At 55.4% G+C, this 20,511-nt stretch overlaps 7 protein-coding genes across 7 annotated transcripts; 3 read left to right on the forward strand and 4 right to left on the reverse strand.

The window, feature by feature from the left end:
* The first annotated feature begins 254 nt into the window (after positions 1-254).
* Positions 255-852, forward strand: BKA78DRAFT_305119 (uncharacterized protein). Its single transcript, XM_066887675.1, has one exon. It carries the CDS (start codon positions 352-354, stop codon positions 781-783), a length of 432 nt encoding a protein of 143 aa, XP_066747499.1. The 5' UTR covers positions 255-351; the 3' UTR covers positions 784-852.
* Positions 853-2,475: 1,623 nt separating this feature from the next.
* Positions 2,476-3,194, reverse strand: BKA78DRAFT_72345 (uncharacterized protein). The gene has a single exon (XM_066893649.1). The coding sequence runs from the start codon at positions 3,077-3,079 to the stop codon at positions 2,519-2,521; it is 561 nt and encodes a 186-aa protein (XP_066747500.1). The 5' UTR covers positions 3,080-3,194; the 3' UTR covers positions 2,476-2,518.
* Positions 3,195-5,941: 2,747 nt separating this feature from the next.
* Positions 5,942-6,953, forward strand: BKA78DRAFT_72371 (uncharacterized protein). Its single transcript, XM_066893651.1, has one exon. It carries the CDS (start codon positions 6,071-6,073, stop codon positions 6,662-6,664), a length of 594 nt encoding a protein of 197 aa, XP_066747501.1. The 5' UTR covers positions 5,942-6,070; the 3' UTR covers positions 6,665-6,953.
* Positions 6,954-8,277: 1,324 nt separating this feature from the next.
* BKA78DRAFT_72364 (uncharacterized protein) lies at positions 8,278-9,163 on the reverse strand. Its single transcript, XM_066893650.1, has one exon. It carries the CDS (start codon positions 8,938-8,940, stop codon positions 8,350-8,352), a length of 591 nt encoding a protein of 196 aa, XP_066747502.1. The 5' UTR covers positions 8,941-9,163; the 3' UTR covers positions 8,278-8,349.
* A 1,624-nt stretch (positions 9,164-10,787) lies between these two features.
* On the forward strand, positions 10,788-11,565 carry BKA78DRAFT_72383 (uncharacterized protein). Its single transcript, XM_066893653.1, has one exon. The coding sequence runs from the start codon at positions 10,880-10,882 to the stop codon at positions 11,372-11,374; it is 495 nt and encodes a 164-aa protein (XP_066747503.1). The 5' UTR covers positions 10,788-10,879; the 3' UTR covers positions 11,375-11,565.
* BKA78DRAFT_72378 (uncharacterized protein) lies at positions 11,566-12,325 on the reverse strand. Its single transcript, XM_066893652.1, has one exon. It carries the CDS (start codon positions 12,206-12,208, stop codon positions 11,756-11,758), a length of 453 nt encoding a protein of 150 aa, XP_066747504.1. The 5' UTR covers positions 12,209-12,325; the 3' UTR covers positions 11,566-11,755.
* A 3,384-nt stretch (positions 12,326-15,709) lies between these two features.
* On the reverse strand, positions 15,710-16,850 carry BKA78DRAFT_72398 (uncharacterized protein). The gene is made up of 2 exons (XM_066893654.1): positions 16,294-16,850; positions 15,710-16,084 (listed from the first exon to the last, which is right to left on the reverse strand). The coding sequence occupies exons 1-2, from the start codon at positions 16,607-16,609 to the stop codon at positions 15,852-15,854; spliced, it is 549 nt and encodes a 182-aa protein (XP_066747505.1). The 5' UTR covers positions 16,610-16,850; the 3' UTR covers positions 15,710-15,851.
* Positions 16,851-20,511: the final 3,661 nt, after the last annotated feature.

The following is a 20,511-nucleotide window of genomic DNA, read 5'->3' on the forward strand; positions in this document are numbered from 1 at the left end:
TCACCACCTCTACACCATCAACACCAAGATTTGCATCGGTCCATGATTGTCAATCATGAAAATCTCCCCTCGCCCCGCGACGGACCCACGGCAGCCGACGAGACGACACCACAATGGGTGACGAAAGAAATTGCCAATCCGAGAATCTCTGCCGCCAAGTTAAAATACTATAGAGACGTGGAGTCCTCAAGCGCTTTATACCTTTAACATAGAGAGAAATTTATACTTAATAGATAGTCACAGGGAGTATTCAAGCGCTTGCGTCTGAAGGTATAAGGATGTGAAGCTAAACCTAGGTTGAATTTCTTTCCTCGCCTACTGTGACACGGACACGGACGCCGGACGGACCCCATGAGCACCTCTGCCATCCATCCAGCACGTCGTGTCCATCATCATCCCATATCGCGTCCGTCCGATCCTCCCCCATGTAAATGCTTCGCTTCGTCTCCACACCCCCACAAATCACAGCCAGCACACAGACAGCCAGCCATCCAGCGCCAACCAACCACCCGCCGCAAAAGAAACCAAAAGACATCGACGAGGCAAAAGGAATCACTTGAACAAGGACAAGAGGCAAAGTGCCCCCCTGCCTTCCCCTACTCCTACATGTCCTGCATCCTGAACATTGGAAATGCCCCATCCATCCCTTTTCGTACAGTCCCTGCCTGCCCCTACCCCTTCCTGCATGCTGCCCAACCCCGTCGAGATGGGTTTGCGTTTCTCGTCTCGTCTCGTTTCGTCCTCACCCTCCCCGACTTGAACCGCAAACCGCACCGAGCTTAGCATGCTGCTGCTGCTGCTGCAAAACACACACTGACTCCACGTCGCGCCCCCCCCCCCCCCCCCCCCCCCACCCAGCCCCAATACATCTCTCCCATGCGCTTGGGTATGAACATTGATTTGTTTCGCGCGCGCCTACTCCGAACAACTGCCGTCTGCCGCCTGCCGTCTGCCGTTCCGACTACCGCTCGTACATGCCATGCGCACCAGGCAATTTATCGGAACGATATAGATTGCGAGACCCTTTTTCTGCCAGCGCACGTGCGGACGTTCGGGACTGTATGTTTCAGACCCTGAGTTGCCGCTTTGGGACAGGAGGGCCGTGCGGGCCACTGTCGGATTTGTGCATGTACCTAGGGTGTTTTTGCTTTTGCGGAGACGGAAGGGAATGGTTAGAGAGGAGGAGGGAAAGGAAAGGAAAGGGGAATGTCGATCTGAGCTGAGCGTCGTTCGACGGGACGGGGGACGTTGAGTGACGGATTGACAACAACCTGACGGACGGAGCTTTCTCTTGCTCTTTCTTCCTTTTCCTCCAACTTTGCCTGCCTGCCTGCCTACCTACCTATCTTACAATTCTCCATCTCGTTTCTCCCTCCCTCGACCTCATCCCCTCCACAGTAGGTGAGGAAAGAAATTCAACCCAGACCCAGCTTCAAGTCGTCGCATCTTTAGACGCAAGCGCTTGTATGCTCCCTGTGACTACCCACGAGGGGATGAATTCTTTCTATGTTCAACGCATCAAGCGCTTGAAGACTCCTTGTGACTATCCACGAGGGGAATTACTACAAGTAGAAGAATTCTCTCTATGTTCAACACATCAAGCTCTTGAATGCTCCCTGTGACTACCCACCAAGGAAAAATTATCTCTATGTTGAACGCATCAAGCGCTTGAGAACTCCACGTCTCTACGTGTTTTAACTTGGCGATAGAGATTCCTGGATTAGCAATTTCTTTCGTCACCCACTGTGCCTCTTCCTCGCTCGCTTCTCTCTCTCAACCTACCTGCCTGCCTGCCTCTGCCACCTACGCACATTCCTGCTCGCCACAATCTTGATTTTTTTTTTCCTGTTCCTCTCGTATCCAGCGCAGCCATGTACGTGTGTGCGCAGTCGGGAAAAATAATCCAGCGAAAGAGAGGGAGAGCGAGAGAGAAAGAGCGATTACGCCACGCCCACACGCCAATCTGGTGGCTGCGATAACCTCCTACCTGTCTACCCCGTATTTCTGCCTACATGTACTCTAGGCAAAGGTACTTTCCGCTGGTGGTGGTGGTGGTGGTGGGGGGCCAAAAACCAAACCAAAACCGACCCAAACTGCCACGCCAAACTCAACCCCAACCCACGCAACACCACCGCGCCCTACCTGCCTACCTACCTACTTACCTATCGTGCGTAGGTGGCTTCGTCGCCCTTCTCGCCTGGCTGACAGACCAGCCGGCCTACTCGTCCACCCATCTTTCTCACCCAAAAGACGGACGCCCGCCGAAAGGCAGGCTGCCGCCTCTGCCTGCTTACGGCGGCTGCCATGCCAGCTGCCCGAGCGAGGCTGACAATGCCGAGTTGGGCAATTGGCGAGGGCCGAAAAGGGGCAGCCCCAGCCCTCCACAGACGCGCTGCACGCTGCGCTGCGCTGGCCGGCTGGCGGCTTACTGATTGAGCAAGCGAGCAGATTGAGCCATGCTTGCGCCTGCCAGTAGTGAGCGGGCAGGCCGGCAAGCAAGCCCCAAGACGCCAGCGATCTATCTGGCGGGGAGCGGTTCTGATTGGAGTGGTGCAGCGGCAGGATTTGCGGCATGGTAGGTAGGCACTGGCTGGGCGTGGTGCAGCAATTCAGAAAGACGTGCGTGTGGGGCGTTGAGATGAGCAGAAAGTCGCCCGCGGAGCCCCCCCTCGTTTGTTGGGTCCAATTGCTCCCCATGCGCTGTGCTGTGCTTTGCTGCTCTCTCGCTTGCGAGCTTGGATGGCTGTCGTGGCGCGCCGCGAGACGAGTCAAGGCGTAAGGCTGCAAGGATCAGCTCAGGGTGAGGGTGAGGAGAAGGGCGATGAAGAAGGTAGAGAAGGGCGTAGGTAGGAGAGATGGGGCAAGGCTGACGCAGAGACGCAAAGAGGCAGGCGACAAGGTCGATCTGATTGAGTTGGGTTCTGGTTGCGAGGAGATGGATAAACGGGGCAGCGGGAGCGCGATGGATCCGAGGAGTAGGACCTGACTGAGGAAGCTTGGTGCTGGGTACATGTACCGAGGAGCGGGCACCCCAGCTAGGCGGCGGGCAGCTCGGTATGTCGATCCACCACCCATTCATCCCATCTGTCCAGAAAAGTAGGTATGCCTAGGTAGGTACGGGATAATCCGTAGATCCACTAGCCCCAGCTTCGACGCCAACGCCAGAGCGAGCGAGCCAAGCACCAAGAAAACGTCCCTTTTTCCCGTTCCGTGGCTTGGGCTGAGGGGAAGACAGGAGAGAGAGGAAAGAAAGTGGGGGTGGGGTTAGGGCTTCGCGTGGGGGCGGAGAAAAGGATAGGTCAGGATAGGATGCTTGCGCAGATTTGGAATCTTTTTGGGAACCCATTCAATCCGGTCGAGTCCGGTCGAGTGGGTACAGCTGCAAGAGCTTGGTGGATCAGACAGTTGCTGAAGAAAATCTCAGACAGATACTGTGGAGACTGCAGACTGCTCCCCGTCTGTCCAGACTCGACTGGACTTGGCTAGACGTGGTTGGAGAACAACTCACCTCGCTTACCGTACAGTTGCATACATTTTAGTCAACGAGGACAACGAAATAGGAACGGACTGCGCGACACCGAGCTCTAGCAACAGCAGCCAATGATACGCAACTCCTATACAGATGCCAATCAGCTATCAAGCATGAGCACCTGTACTAGAAAGGTAGGGAACGAAGGCGGAGTGCAGAAAAAGTGGCGGCAGTCGGCTTCGGCAACAGCTTCAGCACGAGCATCCGTATCGGCGTCGGAGCTCGTTCAGTGTCTCGGCTTCTCTCCTTCCAGCCAGACGTTGGCATCGTCAAGTGCCGTCGGTGGCTGGGCCTTGGCTCGATGGTAAGGGCCCACCTGCCAATCGCACACCGCGAAAGAAGTGTGGAGAGAGAAAGCAGACAGATAACCCAGGAAAGCCTTGCCAGACACCAAAGGGCAGCAGAACCAAATCATCACCACTTACCGCATCCCGCAGGCAGTACAGAGGCGTTCTAAGGCAACCCCGGCCATAAGAAGAAGGCTTCTAGAAAAAGAGGCGTCTGATGGAGGCGTTGGAGGCGCGGTTACAAGTCGAAGCCGCAACGAGAAGGAGGCGGTGAAGCCCGTTTCCTCTGCCTCGTTGGCTAGTTCGTCTTGGTTGGCTTGCTGGTGCTGGACGGACGACTGCATGGTTGGCTGCTTAGGTAGGCCGTTCCAAATGAGTAAAAGTGAGTAATGCGTGGTCCATGGCGTCGAGGAGTTGTCGACAAGTCACTCCTGAATTGCGATAGACTGAATTTTGCTTTTTCGCATTGTCGTAGGGCGTTGGTTTGTGTCGCGGAGAGGCGTCGCGGGAGGGAGGGTTGGCTTGGTCGCTGGGTGGTGAGAGACAAGCTTGTAGGGCGGCGGGTGGGATCGAGGCTTGGTAGCAAAAGTCGTGGCACACGTAGCTACGACTGCTCCCTGTAACTCAACATAAAGGACTTAGTGAATTCCAACATCAAGTGCGCAATGCACTTGAATGCTCCCTAAACACACACCTGTTTAAGATAGAGAATTTCCATATATCTATAGTCGCTCATTTACATACTCTCTGATCACTTTGGCTTAGTTTTTTGCCTGTGTGTGCCACGACTTTTGCTACCAAGCCTCGGATGCACGCAAGCACGCACGGCCCACGGGTCGGACGGGTAGGGCGGTCGGGTAGGGTGTAGGGCAGACGGCTCAACGACATGGGCGGGGTAACCAATGCGGATGCGTTACCGGGGGAATCAGACCAAGGAAAATGATATCAACTGACCTGACCATGGCTGTCGTTATTTGTTTCCAGGAATGCGAGATGAAATGTTGGTGGTTCGAGCGGTGAGGAGAGAGGCTGGGGAGTTGTCAGAGATGAAAGCAGATGAAAAACGAGATGGCCAAAATGATGATGTGGACAGCCAAATAGCATGCATCCTAAAAGGTCGTAGTAGAGAGAAAACGACCATGTTCCAGGGTCCGAGTAACGAGTGGTTGGGGAGTTGGCAGCTGGTTTGGCATAGGACAGGCTTAGTCAAGGAGCATGCAGGGACTTCCTTGACAAAGAAGGAAGAGGAAGGGCATCAAGGTGCAGAGCCGTGTCCAAGAAAAGTCATGTTGGTCATCCACGTCAGAACAGTGCTTGGTGCTCCATTTGGCTGCCCGTGGTCGTTGTGAAAAAGAAGACGTCCAAATACTGTCCGTCGCCGGGGTGGCAGCGTGGCGTAGTTTGGCTACTCGTGGTACAAACGGTCCGTTGGTCGTCTTTCAATCTTGTCTTCGCGATGAATAATATCCGTTGGTGGTACGGCGAATATTTTGTCGTCTTTGGGGCCGTCTTTGGCGCGGCTGGGTGCAGAGAAAATAGAGGTAGGCGCGGAGGACCTGGGGTGCTGAGGTCAGCGCACCCATGAACCCAAAGGCAACCTTCCGTCTCCATCTTCTCTCCACAACACAACTCCACCACCACAATGCTCCGCGCAGGCATCAGAGACTGAACACAAGGACTAAGCAATGGCCCTGCGAACAATGACATGAACCCGGGGTGCATGGCAGACCACGATACGCCTGCGACGTCACTCGGTCAGCCCCAGCCAGCACGTAGGGCAGAAATCGCGACGCCCAAGCGGCACCTCCAACCGCCTCAGCCCTCAGCGGAAGGGGACGCAGTCGCGATGCATTGCCCTTCTCTGGTTTGGTCTGTTGTGTGCGACGCTCGCACAGCCCATGGTCCACGCATGCAATCCAACCTAGGATTCGACTTCGTTCCGTCTCTTCGGGTCCTCGAGTCCTTCCGCTGCCCTCTGTGAGACTGCTTGTCATCATGGCGGCGAATGGGACGCCCTCCGCAGGCCGTTGCTGTCAGCCTCTGCCCCGCGTCCCCTTCTCTCCGCCCCGTCGACTCTCTTGGCGAGAAGGAAGCGCTGAGATGAGATGTACCGGTACCGTGGAAAGAAGACGGAAGGAACGAGCTAAAGCAAACAAATCGCAAATGCCCTCATGGATCCAAAAACGAATATTCTTGACCCTCTTCGGCGACTTGCAATCTGTACGGCGTCCTCCCTTTGGCCCAAGTCACGGGCATGATGCACTGGCTGTCAGAAAGTACCCGGGTACACGACCAAAAGCTGTACATGTCCTCGGCCAAGCATGTCAGATCAGCCTGCCCTGCTGGGGTAGCCTCGTGGGATGTTGCTGGTTCAGAGCTGCTATACAGCCCTCCCATACCAACACCACCGAAGCCGACACCGAATTTGTTCTGGGCAGCGCATTGTGCTGCCTGCGGTGCTTTGCTTGCACCAGCCGCCGCCATCCGCCTCTCGTTCTTATTTTTGCATCAACACCATCTCCATGCCCTCATCCATCGTCTGGTCGAAGCTGATCAGGTCCAGGTACCTGAAACTGAGCTCTGGCCCAAAGCTGCCCGCCAAGCGTGGATGTTGGAGGTAATGGCTCTCAGCTCAGTCGTCGAGACCCACCTCGCTCGCTTCCAAAATGGGATCTTCGCCATCTCAAGCGACCATGCTGCCACTAGTTGTCCACGCACGCAAAGATGCCGTCCTTTCCAGACTGCGACCAAATTAGAACGCGTCGCTCTCAGCACCGTCGTCGCCCTAGCGGGCATTGTCTTCGACCGCGATGAAGCCCTTCTCCTCCGAAGGCATGATCTGCATTAACCCCGAGCACAGTACCAAGAATCATGCCAGAGTGCTGCCAGAGGTCTGCCGTCATGTCGAGTGTTCGTAATCGAGTTTGACGACATGTGCACCCTCTGCGATACCCCCAGATGGCTGCATCCCCGGCCATGTTTCGATCTCGCTCCCATCCGCCACGCTGCTGTCCCGCTCTCGTGCGCAAAAATATCATGAATCTCATGTCATCTGCCAACGGCGGGCCCGAAGGTGTACGCTCGTCGTCGGCTGCTTCGTGCAGCTCCTCGAGGGGGGCTGAGCTTCGCCATCTTATCGTCCAAGGAAATCGACATCAGTGCGCTCATCAAAGGCTCAGAAGGTAGAGCAGTAGGCAGGCATCAGACCACAGCATTTGCAAATCGACAAAGATTGGCTGGCCTTGACGGGAGGGATCAGGGGTCTCCCGCACCCAAAAGCTGACCACCACTTCTTTGTGCAGTCGACATCATTGTCTATACAAGGCTTGATTTGAACGAGCCGCTGTAACCGATCTGCGACTGCATATTCAGGACAATTCGAATTCAGAAGATGTCGCAGTTGCCTTTGAGGAGAATCCCGACTCCCTACTTGTTAATAGGCTCTGATATCAAAGGCGCCAATAAAGGCACATGGGACGCAAAGGGACGCTTCTGCTGCTGATGCAACAGTACAGGCTTCTCCTGTGAGAAAGACCACATGGCAAGTCGTTGCACGAGCACTGCTGGTACCGTACAGTCCACGAGGACTTGTGGGTGCCGAAACTCGATGCCCGCAGCGAAAAAGGCATGATACAGCAGATAGTTTGTTGCCGGATTGGGAAAACGAGCTTTGTCAGATCCGCTAACTTGCTCATCGCGTCTCGCTATCTTTGCCTCTACGAGGCAGCGAGCTGCATCGGCATGCTGCAACACAGAACCAAGTGCGCGGAAGCGACGAGAACCACTGATGAAGCGCTACGAGAGGCCAGCAGGGGGTCATGGACGAGAGACAGTTGAAGAGGGGGATTTGCAATTTCGGCCGAGCCGCATACGTGCTCGACTCTGATTTCGTCCTCGTCCTCGGCGGCAGTCGTTGGTTCGTTCGTCTTCGCCGATGAACTGCTGCTGCTGCTTGGTGGCTCGCGTTCGACCCTGTGTGTTTCAGCCAATTTCGACTGTACGACGACGTGGGTTCAGCCTATCGCGGCGCTCACTCAATGCGCACCGACTGGGGGCTGCGCAATCCCAACACGCTTATGAAGATTTCTCGACAATGCATTAGCGCTGCATTCTCCCTTCCTTCCAGCGCGACTTCCTACGTTCAGCCCCCAGCCAGCAGCACAGCACGCACGTCCGTGTGTCTTTTTCTTTCTCGCTCTCGACCGAATACGCTGGTTGATTGGCGCAAATTATTCTCGTCCCGTCCTCTCAAATCTGTTTCCCTGGCAGTGGATACATGTAGGGCTGACTCTGTCGACCGCCTCGAAACGGAAAAAGATCTGACTGTCGTGTCTTCTTGGGTGCGCAGTTTGGCGATGAGCCATGCCGGCAGACTGGGTGGTGGGTAAGAGTAAAGTCCGTCCGGTTCGTCCGTCTCCACGGGGTCCCCGGGTTTACCGCACGCGTCATTACTTTCTTCTGGACAACGACGTCTACGACGACAATGACGACGATGATGGGGGTTCTGGGCTGGGGTCGCTGGAAGCACGAGGCTTACCTCACTTTTGCTCTTTCCCTCGCACTCCCCGCACTTCTCACCTTGTCCACTCCCTCACTCACACTGCCTCCACTTCGCTCCACTTCAGTCTGTAAGACACGAAATAGACATCCACAGCTGGTCCGTGGGGAATCTGGAGTGACACGTTGCTGACTGCCGGGGGACTGTATGAACTGACTGGGTTGGAGAGGCTGATTAGAGCAGTCGAGAGCACACAGGCACGCACGCGCCAGTCCGGAATTAGAGATACGTGTGGCATGTTCCGGGGCATGTAGCGTTGGGTTTGCCTTCCCCAGCCCCCAGCCAGCCAGCCCGGTCTGACCCACAACAGCAGAACTCAAGGTAGGTGTGTGAGGCAGTGGTGGCGATGGCAGTGGCAGTGGCATCCTCCACGGACGGGACTGCCCGCGGTGTCGACACGGTGTCACCACCCACGCGCCGACTCTTCGCTCAACCAAGAGAATGAAGCCTAGCATGACGGAGACTTCTCCTCCTCCATCTGACAGCAGCACCAAGCGTTGCTGGAGCCTGGAAAATCCAACAGACGGAGCAGCAGCCAGCCGTTGGAAACCTCCCGAGACAAGCATCTTGCGCCCGCAAAACTGGGTTTCTCAGCGGCGGGGGCGCAAACCGTTGCTTCCAAATCATGTAGGAGAAACAGACGATGACATGGGGACGATCCACGGCTGCGGAATGATGGAGCATCCGAGAGGAACCACTTGTGCTTGTGCGCGTTTCCGTTCCGGAACCGTGCTGCCTTGCCCTGGCCGGCCTGCTGCTGTGCTCGCAGAGCACAAAGGTTTTTGCCAGGCGGTGTCGATGCGAAATCCGTAAAAGCCGGGATGCGAAAAATCGCGACCTTTTTCGAAAAAGGGTTTGCTGTGGATACATCCGGCCAACGCGAAACCGAGGACCACACAAGCAAGCAGCGCATACACATCCCTGCCTACCCTCCCTGCAAGAGAGTGCATATGCTGAGACAAGACGAGGTGGTGATTGCGTATTTGACTCTCACGATAAGTACAGCCGCGGATGATGATGATGGGGCATGGTATAGCATGCCCTGCCGGTCAGAGTCTCGAGCGAGCCAGCCAGCAGACTGACACCTGTACAACGTCTCTTCCGCTGTCAGATGGGATGTTAGGGTGTGGGCGAGGTTTGCCTGAGGGTTTTGGCTGGAGTTCTACAAGAGTGCGGCGGCGGCGGCAGCGGGCTCTGCTGCTGTCGCGGCTGTTGCTGCTGCTGCTGCCCTTTGCTACTGCGAGAGGCAACCAGAGGCTGCACCACGAGATCCGGACGAACAGTCGGTGCTACTGTTGCTCGACTGCAACGTGGTCAGCTGGCACAAGGCCGTCGACTCGGAATCTTTGGTCGCGCAAGATGATGCCGTGCATGTTTGCTTCGCGCGCTCTGTCGCTCTTTTTGGTCGACGGGGACACGACAGGAAAGAGGCATCAAGAGTTGGGCGCGCGCGCGAGAGAGAGACGGAGAAAACGCGAAATGTATGTCTGTGATGATGTCTCGTACTGTCGACCAAGTGATAGGGTCCGTCGTGGGCTTGGGTCCGGGGCGGTAGGTCGTCGGTTCCTGGCAACCAGTGAGACGGCGAAAACAGAGTGCTGATATCGTTTTGCACTGCAGGTCAGTCAGGTCGTCCAGTGAGTGCGTGAGTGAGTTGCACCCTCCCCGCCCCGCTCGAATCAAAAGACATAGGCGTCATTCCGAGTGCGCCAAACAACCCGCTTTCGGACACGGTGAGAGAGACCAGCGGCGAGTGAATGAGACAATGCCACCCGGCGCGGCGCGGCGCATTCGCGTTCGCACGCGCGCGTCATGTTGATAGTGCTAGATCTGTACCTCCCTAGGCCAAGTCAGTGGCGTGGTTTTACGTTGCCTGTCGAGGTTGCACAACCGGCCCGCACAAGCATCATGACTTGCTTCTCGCCTAAGTGCTGAAGATGGCTGCGCACTTTCTGAGCGAGCACGAGTCGCCGCCCCCTCCAGTCGCTTGATGCCGTGGAACCTGCACCCACAGGTGCATGTGTAGGAATTGGTCTTTGATGAGGTCAACGATCGCCCCTCCACCATCATCGCTCTTTCCTACACCACTGATTTGAGTTTTCTTTTTCTTCCCGATTTGAATCATGGCGCCAGGTTGGCAGCTGGATTGGCGTCCAAGACAAATATTCCGAGCGAGCACTGCTTGGCGGCGGGGAGCCTTGCTTGCTGGCTGGTGAGTTGTGGAAATGCTCCTCTCGATGTTGTTGCTCGAGGAGTCCTCCAACCCCACAATCAAGGGGTGTTTGTCTGGGGCGAACACCATGCGCAGCCAGCCAGCCATGCTGCTGTCGCCCGTCTTCACGCGCACTCCGCCACGCGTTGCGGGAGCGAAACTGCCTCGCGGGCCGGGAGGAGACTTGTGTAGTGCAGTGGGCGGCGCCCATCCAGAGATGCAGCAGTCACCCGCCCCCCTTGCTCTCCTGGCGTTCGTTCGCTATAGTCGAGGATACGGCGGTGGGGTGTATAATGACGCTGAAGAAGCAAGCCCACCGCGTACGAACCATGGCCGTCCAAGTTATCAAGTCACATGCTGCAGCGTCCAATCGCGATAGGCAGGCTGCACTGCGCTGCCGTGCACTGGAAATTTCCATCATCCTTCCCTCGCTGCTTCGCCGTGCATCGCATCAGTCAGCTCTGGGCCCCGCGGGCTGCGAGCTTGTCCTGCGAGCTTTTCGCGATAATGGAAAAACCGCGGCAGACGAGGGTCGTTTGGATGACGCATATGATGGCATGGAAAGAAACGATACATGTATGTTGCAGCAGCGACGAAGCTCACTCGACCAGGTGCCTAATCGAGCAGCAGCAGCCTTGCGTCCTGCTCGAAAACGAGAATACGACGGGCCGACCGAGCTTGTTTTTCTTCTTTTCGCTAAGACCTTGGCCAAGTGGTCGACTCGGTCGGGCAAAGTCCCAAATGGTGGTCTGATGACAGAATACATCAAGTGGTTTTGGGTCCGATGAGCCAGCGGCGGGTGGTGAATTCGGCTCATTTCCCAAGAGACAAGACGCTCGGGGGAGTGAGGAACGTGGAACAATCGATTCCCTGTTTGAGAGGGCGCTGCTCTGGCGTCTAAACCATCACGGCGCGGGGGCGCGCAGATCACAACGAGTTTCCATGCCCACGACGACCACCACCACCACCAGACGCCTGCCCGTCGATCCCCATCACGTCCGGATTGAGGCGCAAGTGGGAAAGTAGAAAGCCACTCAGAGCGACTTGGCGCCTCGGCGCATGAAAAAGGTTCCTTGAGAGCGAGTGGGTATATGCCAACTCAACCCGTAAGGTAATGTTGAATCATCAAGCTGCAGCGGAGCGGCACGCAGCTTGCAATTTGTGATTCGCTACGTGAGCTCGTGTTTTTCCCTGGAAGCATATCCACTCTTTTTCAGAACGGCGATTCCAACGCAATTCAGAGTCTCACCCCGAAGGCTGCTACCTACGGCGGCGGCGGAAGCAGCAATGAGAGCCGTGGAAGGATGCCTTTCATGTGGCTGGCAACGGCACGAAAATCCCCATTTCGAGGCTGCTTGTGAGGAAAGACCTTCGCGAAGGTTTGCGCCGAGGTAGGGCTTAATCGTTGAGCACTTTGACCGACATTCGAAAGCAAAAATGACAGGGGTTTCTTTGGACGGAACTGATTGCATGTAAAGTGTTTGTCGAATGAAATGGATGTTGCGGTGGTGATGTGTCGATGCGGTCGGTTTGTGTGTGCCCGGTCGGCCCGTTGGTCGGGGCTCCGGTAGCCGAAGTGAGTGCCCGTCTCGGCACAACTTTGTCTTGACAACTCCAAACATTTGCTCTTCGTGATAGCGTTCTGACTCGTCGAGGAGTCGAAATTTGTCGGTGTTTCATTCAGTCTCACTGTTAAAGAGTCTCAGGAAGTAGATTGAGCAGAACAGTCCTCTCAAATTCTGTTTTCTGGATTTACTGGCTGTCAAAAAAAACCATCTCTTTCTTCTTGGTATCCTGCCGAAGATGGCTCTTTCGCCGCACTCGCTACTTTGCGAGTCCTCAAAGACCGTGAGCATCAAACTCCAGAGACGAAAGTAAAAGAGCCTTGGGCGTGGATCTGCAAATGTGGCAAACAAAGACAGCAAACCGGTATTCCGCGGCAACGTTGACAGAACACACCGTTCTTCGTGTATTCGCGGTCAAATTTCCTCAAGTCTCCGGAGCAACCGGTGTAGCATTCCAGCCCGATCATTTTCATCCAGTCTACCCGTCGTGATCGAGTGGTTGGCATCGATTGGCATCGCGACATCACGACTGCAGGAGGCGAGTGGAGAGGGAACACGTATGTCGTCTTCCGCCAGGGAAACAGTCTAGAGCCGAACCGCAGAGCATTGCTGTTTGTTTACCAGGAAACAGGTGGTTGGAAGGCCCAGCCCCTAGTCAGGGGATGTGTACTGGGATACCGCTGCTTGAAACTTCAACACCTCGCCTCGCGTTGATCCCCCAATTCCCTTCAGAGATGTTTGGGGCCTCGTCCTGGCGCAAATTTCGCTATGGTGATTATTCGGAGCTGCAATCGGGCATCTCGAAGGATTGTGGTTCCAGCTGAGATCTACAGCGTCGGACTTTCTAATAAGAGAACAGATCTGATGTTGCGGGTAGTAACTGGGAGCGACGCTGTCCCGTGCGGGCATCATCGACGCAAGAATTCCTGGAATTCAGCTGCGCGCAGCAAGCGTGAACCTGGACTTTGGTGGATGTCGCGCATTAGGGGACCTCCCAAGACTGACGTTTTTCCTCCTCGTCACGCAGCGGTATCCATGAAAATTCCCAGTCCCCAATCCTGACCGCGGCTGTGCTTGACCCCGTCCCTGCCAACGCAGTGAACCGAGTCAAGAATCCTGCCACCGCTCGCTCGGCGCCTTCTTCCAGGTGCGCAGAGGCACGCGCCCAGCTGCAAGGTTCACCGACGTTGAAGTCCCCAAGCTTTGGCGGTGCATCAGCCGCATCGCACGGACCGGGACTTTCAAAAAAAGAAAGTTCCGGATGACGGAGCGGTGCGAAGGTCCGCAGGGTTCTGACATGGGATGCTGCCATTCTGCGGTCAGGCCCTACACGCTGGTGGTGAGGCGGACAGCAGTGTATGGTGCTGCATGAAATGGACGCCCATGACGTCAATCTTAAATCTCCATTATGCAAGATGTGGTGTTGACATTCGATAGTAGCGCTTAGCGATGCTCGTCGAGTATTTTCTTTTTTGCAAGTTCTTGTTCTCAGGCAGACCTGCAGTAGCCTCGCCGTTTTCTGTCTTGGATACATGGAAGTCCTGTCTATTCCAAAGCACGAGATCGGCACTTAGCAGGTCAAGCTTTGGCACTGTTTCGTCATTCGTTACCCATTCGCCGGTCATCCCTTGTCGTTTCATTTACATGGCATCGGCCCCACGACTTGCTCCCCTTTCTGGTGCAGAACACGTCCCCTCTCGGAGAAGTTGTATACGTGCCCGTCTTTTTTTCTCCGAGGAGCGGCACGAGCTGTCAGAACACTCCAGCCGCACACTGCTGTTCACTTCAACAACAACAAGCCAAGCTAAAGATGGATCGATGAAATGTCCGTAGCCGTAACCAGCTGAGGCTAGCTTGCTCGCTTGCGCGCCTTACCTTCCCCTTGAGCCATCAGTCACGAGGCTGACAGGTGGTTCTTTTTTCGAGGTCGGTTTGCTGGGCGGTCCGATGGACGGTCCGAAATCCGTACCTGGATACCAAGCCAGTTGGGTGTTGCATGTTTTTGTCAATTGTGGCTTGCGCGAGGTTTGGCCTGCGGAAGTGTGATGAACTCGGGGATGGTGTTGAACGAAAGACGGTTCGATTCTTGCGCGCATCGCAATGTCGATTGCAACCACAGATCGAACTGTGCCATCGGATAGGATTGGACCTTCTCTATATGCGAATGTACCGCCTCAACAACGAGTCTGATGGTCATGCGTCCATAACTCTCTGGACAGGGATACCACGTTGAGAACTGATGTATAGTTCCCCTCTTGGCTGACGTTTGGGTATCACTGCTTTGACGCACTGTTAGGCTTGACCGATAGACGTCGCGAAGACGGATACTCTGTTCTTTCCCGTCGCAAAGCGCGGCATCATGCCTGCTCTTACAGTCAACTGATTTCTCGCAGAAGCGACTTTGGCAAGTTTTCCTTCCGAACGGATGCTCGGCTCTTCCATCACGGCGAGGGTTCAATCGGTGCCAATGCCACCGCGAATTGCCGCTTCGATCTTCGGTCCATGTGGACGAGAAGACTGACGCAGTCAGACGGTCGTTCTTGTTCCGAGTCCGTGAGAACTCGGCAGTTGCTTTCCGCAGCCCACACTGAGCCGCTCGAAAAGGGTTACAATGCTGGACTTCGTCTCAAGTCCGTGAGAGAAGTCACTGAGGACTCCCTGTCCGCTCGCATGCCGCGGGTAAGCCAACTTCGACTCTCGGGTCCCCTCACCCATATCAAAAATGGAAAGAAGTTGACGATGTTGACAGAAAAAGAAACGCGGGAGAGACTGAAGATCGTGAGGCTTGCTTCGAGGAGCTTCAAATCGTCGGAGACTTTTTGCAGAGGAGAATGGGTGAACTGAGGAATCTTCTGCGAGCATCTTCTCGGTCATGAGCTAGAAGCTCAAATCACAAGCTTCTTGTCCTTCTAGAGCCCAGGCACTTGTTCGCCTGGCACAGAAGCGCTACTCTCAACCGACTGGTTCCTTGTTGTCAAAGAGCCCGCAGTGACAATGACGTCAATTCTTTCAGTGCAGCGATCAACGCAGTGGATTGGGGCTTGGATACGGACTTGGACTCTTGGGACATGACGTTGTTCACTTCACGTTCAAACCTCCGCATTGGAGAAACACAAGAGACAGATGAAGAGTGAAGACTTCAAAGCATGATGAAATTTGGATATCAAAAAGCTCAAGCTATACCAAAGCAAGGGTCCGACGCGCGGCAATGCGACAGACTATTGAAGTCAGTAGTCCAGAAGAAGCCACGTAATCACTTCAATAGCACGCAACAACAAGAAAGGTTTCGCTCAAATCGACCTCAGCTCAAGCTTCGTGATGATAAAGGCCACCTGTCCCGCACATGTTTCTCCAGTCTCTCCTCATCTCTTTGTCGCCAAAAAGATACCGGTTTAAGCTTTCTTCGCGATTCATGACCTCCAACGCACCCTGTGGCTGGGCTGTGGCTGATCGCTCCGCTCCGGACGTGGAGGCCCCTCGTTGGCAAGGATGCTGTGGACACGACGCACGACTCCGGGCTGGCGCTAGCACGAGAGGGTCATATACGCGACACGGCTAAGGGGTCAACACCGCACTTCAGGAGAGCTGAGAGAGCTGGAACGAACGGTGTTTTGGTGTTGTGGATCACGGTGTACGAGCTGACCGTTGGGCATGGTCGACGTTTGAAAGTGGGAAAGCTTGGGATGCTGTGAGGCTGAGATTAGGGGTTTTCGGAAGGGGGTCCCCTGTGGGCGATAGGGAGCCTTGTGAAGACGGACTGGTGTAGTGATGAAAATCGAAGAATCATTCTGGGGTTTTCGCGGAGGGGAAAAAGAAATTGCAGGTGTCGTTGATCAGTTTGTCTACGATGTTGGTCGCATACCGGGCCTTGATGTAATGGTGCTCCTCGCCATTGCTCTAGCATGGTCATGGGCTCAACACCATCGCGAGAATCTTAGCAGTAAAGGTAAGTCTTCCAGATATTGCAGTTTTTCAAGGTCCTTCGATGTTCGTTTTCACAAGAAAGCCACATCCTCGCTCGACAAAAGGAGGAGTCGAAGCTCTGGGATATTCGCTTGCCATGCCATGACATGTGGAGAGGAGCGCAAGACTGGGACAAGGCAAGATTCCATGATACGGAGAAAGGAGAGAATTGTTCGTACCTGCAAAGGAGGAGGTGATTTGGTGTTTGAGCTGAGGACCTGTGGGGAGTTTCGAGGTTGTGTCGGCAAGGTCCCGTGTCCGTGGGATTGGGGCCGAAGTCCGCTCTATTGATAGGCCATTTTCACACCAACAGCGCAATCCATACCTCTCAGTGAAGCAGCTCGTTGGCTGAATAGTTCTGAACGCCGAAAAAGTCAACAACGGGATTGAATCATGCTCACCGCGATTCATTTGGAATGGCTCTCCAAGAAGGATCGATAAGGTACTGATCCAACCCAATCGACCATCGGCTGAAAGAGAGGATACCGTCCTCATCGAACAGCGGAAATGCCTTTGACAAGCCGTATCAGCAAAGTCCCACCTGTCTTGGCCCCACGACGTGTCTCCTGGCACGGAATGACGGCTGTCTGTACCGAAAGTACACGCAACGATTGAGACCCAAAAGCTTCACCTGCATTGGAGGAGCGGGATGAGCGGGAACAAGGCGTAGGATCGAGTGCCTGAGTCTCGAGTCAGCTACAGCTTTGCTCTGGAGGGATTGATAACTTTCGGTTTCCAGTTCAACAGCGTCAGTGGTGCATCGAGGTGTGCGAGACGTGCTCATAGAATCGAGAGATTCCGTTGGCCTCGAGAGGTCCTCTTGATCATTCAGCTCATGCAAGATGGAGAAGGAGTGGGTTGTTGTTTGATAAATCTGTTGTGTTGACGTTGAGTCCGAGTGATACCACGATCAGTGTCAGTGGCAAACAGGATTGGCCATGGACCTTTCTTCCTGAGAAGCGGCCAGAGTCATGGTCTTCATTGACCAACAGATTCAGCCACAAAGGCGGATCCAATGAGTAGTGTATATTCCTGGACGACGGAAGGATTACAGAAGACCAAGTCTATTCTTGGCACAAGTGCCGGCGGGTGGATTCGCTCCAGTCCGTCCACTGGGAATTGAGAGTAAGCTTCCGCAGGGTCTAAGCTATGCTTAGCCGTCGGTCAACATGGCATTGTACGTCTAGGCTGAAACACGTTCTTGGGTGAATCCATAGTTCTCCGCAAGGCACAGTGTGATAAGACCAACAGGAACGAAGTGGTGGCTCCACGGGGCTGAGCACAGGCAAAGGAGCAGATGGCAGTGAGACCGGCAGGATTCTCGTCGGGAACTCCACAAAAGTCAGCCTCCAGTTGTGACATGGCCACAAACAGTGAGCACAGATTCCGGAGAAAAGGAAGCTAGGCGATTATGGTTGGGGCTCCATATGACAAGACATATCAGACTTTGGGCCATTCGTCAGGCCCGCTGAGTTATCCGAGACAGTGGAAAGCCGTTGGCCAATCCTGCTGCCATGCGGTCTTTGGAGAACCTGGGGTCCTTGTCACGCCTCTCCCGTCCTACCATTGCGGAAGAAAGTAAAAAGTTGTAACCCGTGGCGGGGACCGTCCATTGGAAGCGTTACCGAAGGTCGGTATCAAAGGTCAGGACCACTAGCACCGTAGGCAAACTCAAAATTCCCGGGGTCCGTGGCTAGCGAGAACATGCATCGCGGAACGAAGTTGCATACTGCGAAGCACGAATACTGGCAGAGATTTGGACAAGAGGCCGTTGTCCGTTGCCATTGGCTACTCGTCCTCTCGTGTTCATGTCGTCATGAGCAGCAAATGATTCTGTGGCGATAATTGAAATATGGTTGGTGTCAGCAATGGCAGGTCCGCCGAGCCCAAGCTAATCCAGGGGAGGATGAACCTAGAAAATATCCGACGGCATTGCAGTGAAGTCTTTACTGAAGGTCGACTGCCACGAAGTCGGAAGCTCCCACAAAAGAAAAGAGCGCAGATTGCCTTGTGCCCACCCAATTCTAGAACGGGCCTCTACCGAAACGTGGACGTGCTGTAAGGTGGGCAGCCGGTGCAAAGATCCTGCAAGCAAATGCAACGCCACTGTAGCCACAAGAAGAATTTTGAGTGAGTCAGCTAATGCGGCCCTGCCTTATCGTAGCACCGTACAGTGCCGATGATGATCTCAGCTGCGCGACGTCCGAGCACATACCGCTTCAAGTGCCTTGCTTGCCTGATACGTGGTTGTTGTCCTGTCAATTGGACGTTGACAACGCTATCTGGGAGAGTGAAATGACTGCCACGGGGAATGCCCAACTGGTGCAAGGGACATATGATGCAGGTGAGCCGGAGACGGTGGTCCACGGGGATGGGGTTCGGCAAGCTCAGATCTCGCGATCTGGGCCCCTTTCCATCTCAGACGACAAATCATTTCACGTCAGATGATGATGGTTGCCCGTCAACCAAGACGCACAAACACTGCAGCAGTAGCAGTAGACGGACAAAACCGGGAGGAGCGTCAACGACAGGATGCGGCTTTGGCGCGGCGGGACCCTGAAAATCTAGTGTCGTTTCTTGTTTTGATATCGAGGGAGACGATGGCCGTCTGAGGAGATCACCAAGGTGCTGATCAGGGCCCCCAGGGTGGGCTTAAGGCTGGGGCGTGCTGACGTGGAGATGCGAACTCGAGCCCTTGCGTCGGGAGGGAGTGACGAAGGAAGCGGGTACAGCGACGGCGCGTGCATGGCGGTGTTGAGAAGGACGAAGGATAGACGGCAAGGTCAAACCGCAGCGCAGGGCGGGCTTGAGGGTGGCGCAACATGAGATTACAGTGTGCATAGAATGGTTGCGATTCGCGGTGAGCAGCAGGTGTCAGATGGAGTGGAGGTGAGAAGGTGAGGCCCAGGGCAGCGGCACGTCGGACAGTTGGGGTTCCGGCTTTCTCGCTAGAGTATCCGCTTTGGGAAAGGCTGCGCGCAACCTCACCCATGCCGCATCGCCTTCCAACACACTGCCTTCGCCCTGATTACTGCCCTCCACAGCGCAAAGCGTGACCCGGCCCGGAAGCGCGAAATGCTTGTGTCCGCCAAAGCCAACGCCGGCCAAGAGACGTTTTGCGCGCGCGCGCGGTTCCTGTGCCCGGACGACAGGAGCTGACGTCTTGCCATACCCCTTTGAGTCGGTTCTTGGTCCAGAAACCGCCTCGACAACCAGCTTTCGACCACCGCCCGTCTGCCCTGCGCGTCGTCGTACAGGGAGTACGGTACGGCCGGCACCAGCAGCCACGGAACTCTGGTCCCCTCAGGCGTCTGACCGAGGATTCGGCAGCAAAACTGGCCCGTATCACTACGACAAGTTGCGGCCTAGGGCAACAGACAAGATTGCCGCTTGGGATCCTTCAGCCCCAGTGGCTGCACCTGCGTCGGCGGCGAAGAATTGTCCCTCATATGCCGCAGAGGCGTTGTGGTGGAGAGGACCAGGGGCATCAGGAATCAAATCGACGACATGTCGGGACCAGCCCTGGGCGCGCATATGCCGAGGACCACCAAGAGCAAATCAAAAAAACAAATCGAAGACGTCCAGAAAGATGCCCATCCCTTCACTATCCCATGACGATCGCCCGCGCCCGTCTCCGATTGTGCGGAGGATGAGCGCGACGGTTCGGAGCTTGCGCAGTGGTGCTGAGGGCCCAGGACAGGGGACGGTACAGCGGCACGCGCCTGTGCAGCCGCCGCCGGTGTCTCGCTTAACCCACTCACATCAACTCCAGCCTCCTCCCCTGGCCCCCGCCCCCGTCATAGTGGCCGTAGAAAACCGCCACAGCGCCCAGATTTCCGATTCCCTTACCCCCCGGTCCCGGAGCTAACCCCCTTGCGGTCTCCCGCAAGCCCTCGGCTTGATTCCATGCATGCCCGGTCTTTCAAACATGGAGGGGGGTAAGCCTGAGGCTCCCCGTGGCGCAGATCACTAACGGCTTGACCCCTCCCCTCGACATCTGGTGCTCGCCGTCTACTGTGACCTTTTCTCGCTGCCTGTGGAGGCCCTCTAACACCGCCTGGAAAGCCGTTCGCCATTTGTGACGCAGTGGCCTACCATATGCCGCAACTTTTCATCCCGAACGGCCGGATTGTTGCGCGCAACCGGTCCCAGCCCCTGGCGTAGACGCCGTTCTGCACGAGGCCACCAGAATCCTAAGCCATACTATCATCGTGCGTGTGCGGGAAGCCTTCGACGTCCACGCCGTTGTCCTTTGGTTGCTAGTGCATTTTGCCCGTGCAACAGCAAACGCCGAGAAATGTCGAATTGATGGAAAGAAAAAAAAAAATCAAAAAAGATCCAGCGTCAATCATGGCCTGCAATGTAACTCGGATGACTGAGCTCCAGAATCGCTCAAC

This window comes from Phyllosticta capitalensis (genome assembly GCF_038381095.1).
Source record: "Phyllosticta capitalensis strain CBS 128856 chromosome Unknown BKA78scaffold_2, whole genome shotgun sequence".
Lineage (NCBI taxonomy): Eukaryota > Fungi > Ascomycota > Dothideomycetes > Botryosphaeriales > Phyllostictaceae > Phyllosticta > Phyllosticta capitalensis.

Bases quoted from the DNA above. Each gene is read 5' to 3' on its own strand.
- BKA78DRAFT_305119 (XM_066887675.1), top strand. From the start codon at position 352: ATGAGCACCTCTGCCATCCATCCAGCACGTCGTGTCCATCATCATCCC.
- BKA78DRAFT_72345 (XM_066893649.1), bottom strand. From the start codon at position 3,079: ATGAATGGGTGGTGGATCGACATACCGAGCTGCCCGCCGCCTAGCTGG.
- BKA78DRAFT_72371 (XM_066893651.1), top strand. From the start codon at position 6,071: ATGATGCACTGGCTGTCAGAAAGTACCCGGGTACACGACCAAAAGCTG.
- BKA78DRAFT_72364 (XM_066893650.1), bottom strand. From the start codon at position 8,940: ATGCTTGTCTCGGGAGGTTTCCAACGGCTGGCTGCTGCTCCGTCTGTT.
- BKA78DRAFT_72383 (XM_066893653.1), top strand. From the start codon at position 10,880: ATGACGCTGAAGAAGCAAGCCCACCGCGTACGAACCATGGCCGTCCAA.
- BKA78DRAFT_72378 (XM_066893652.1), bottom strand. From the start codon at position 12,208: ATGTTTGGAGTTGTCAAGACAAAGTTGTGCCGAGACGGGCACTCACTT.
- BKA78DRAFT_72398 (XM_066893654.1), bottom strand. From the start codon at position 16,609: ATGAGGACGGTATCCTCTCTTTCAGCCGATGGTCGATTGGGTTGGATC. The intron at 16,085-16,293 runs GTACGAACAATT...TTTACTGCTAAG, and splicing joins AATCACCTCCTCCTTTGCAG to ATTCTCGCGATGGTGTTGAG.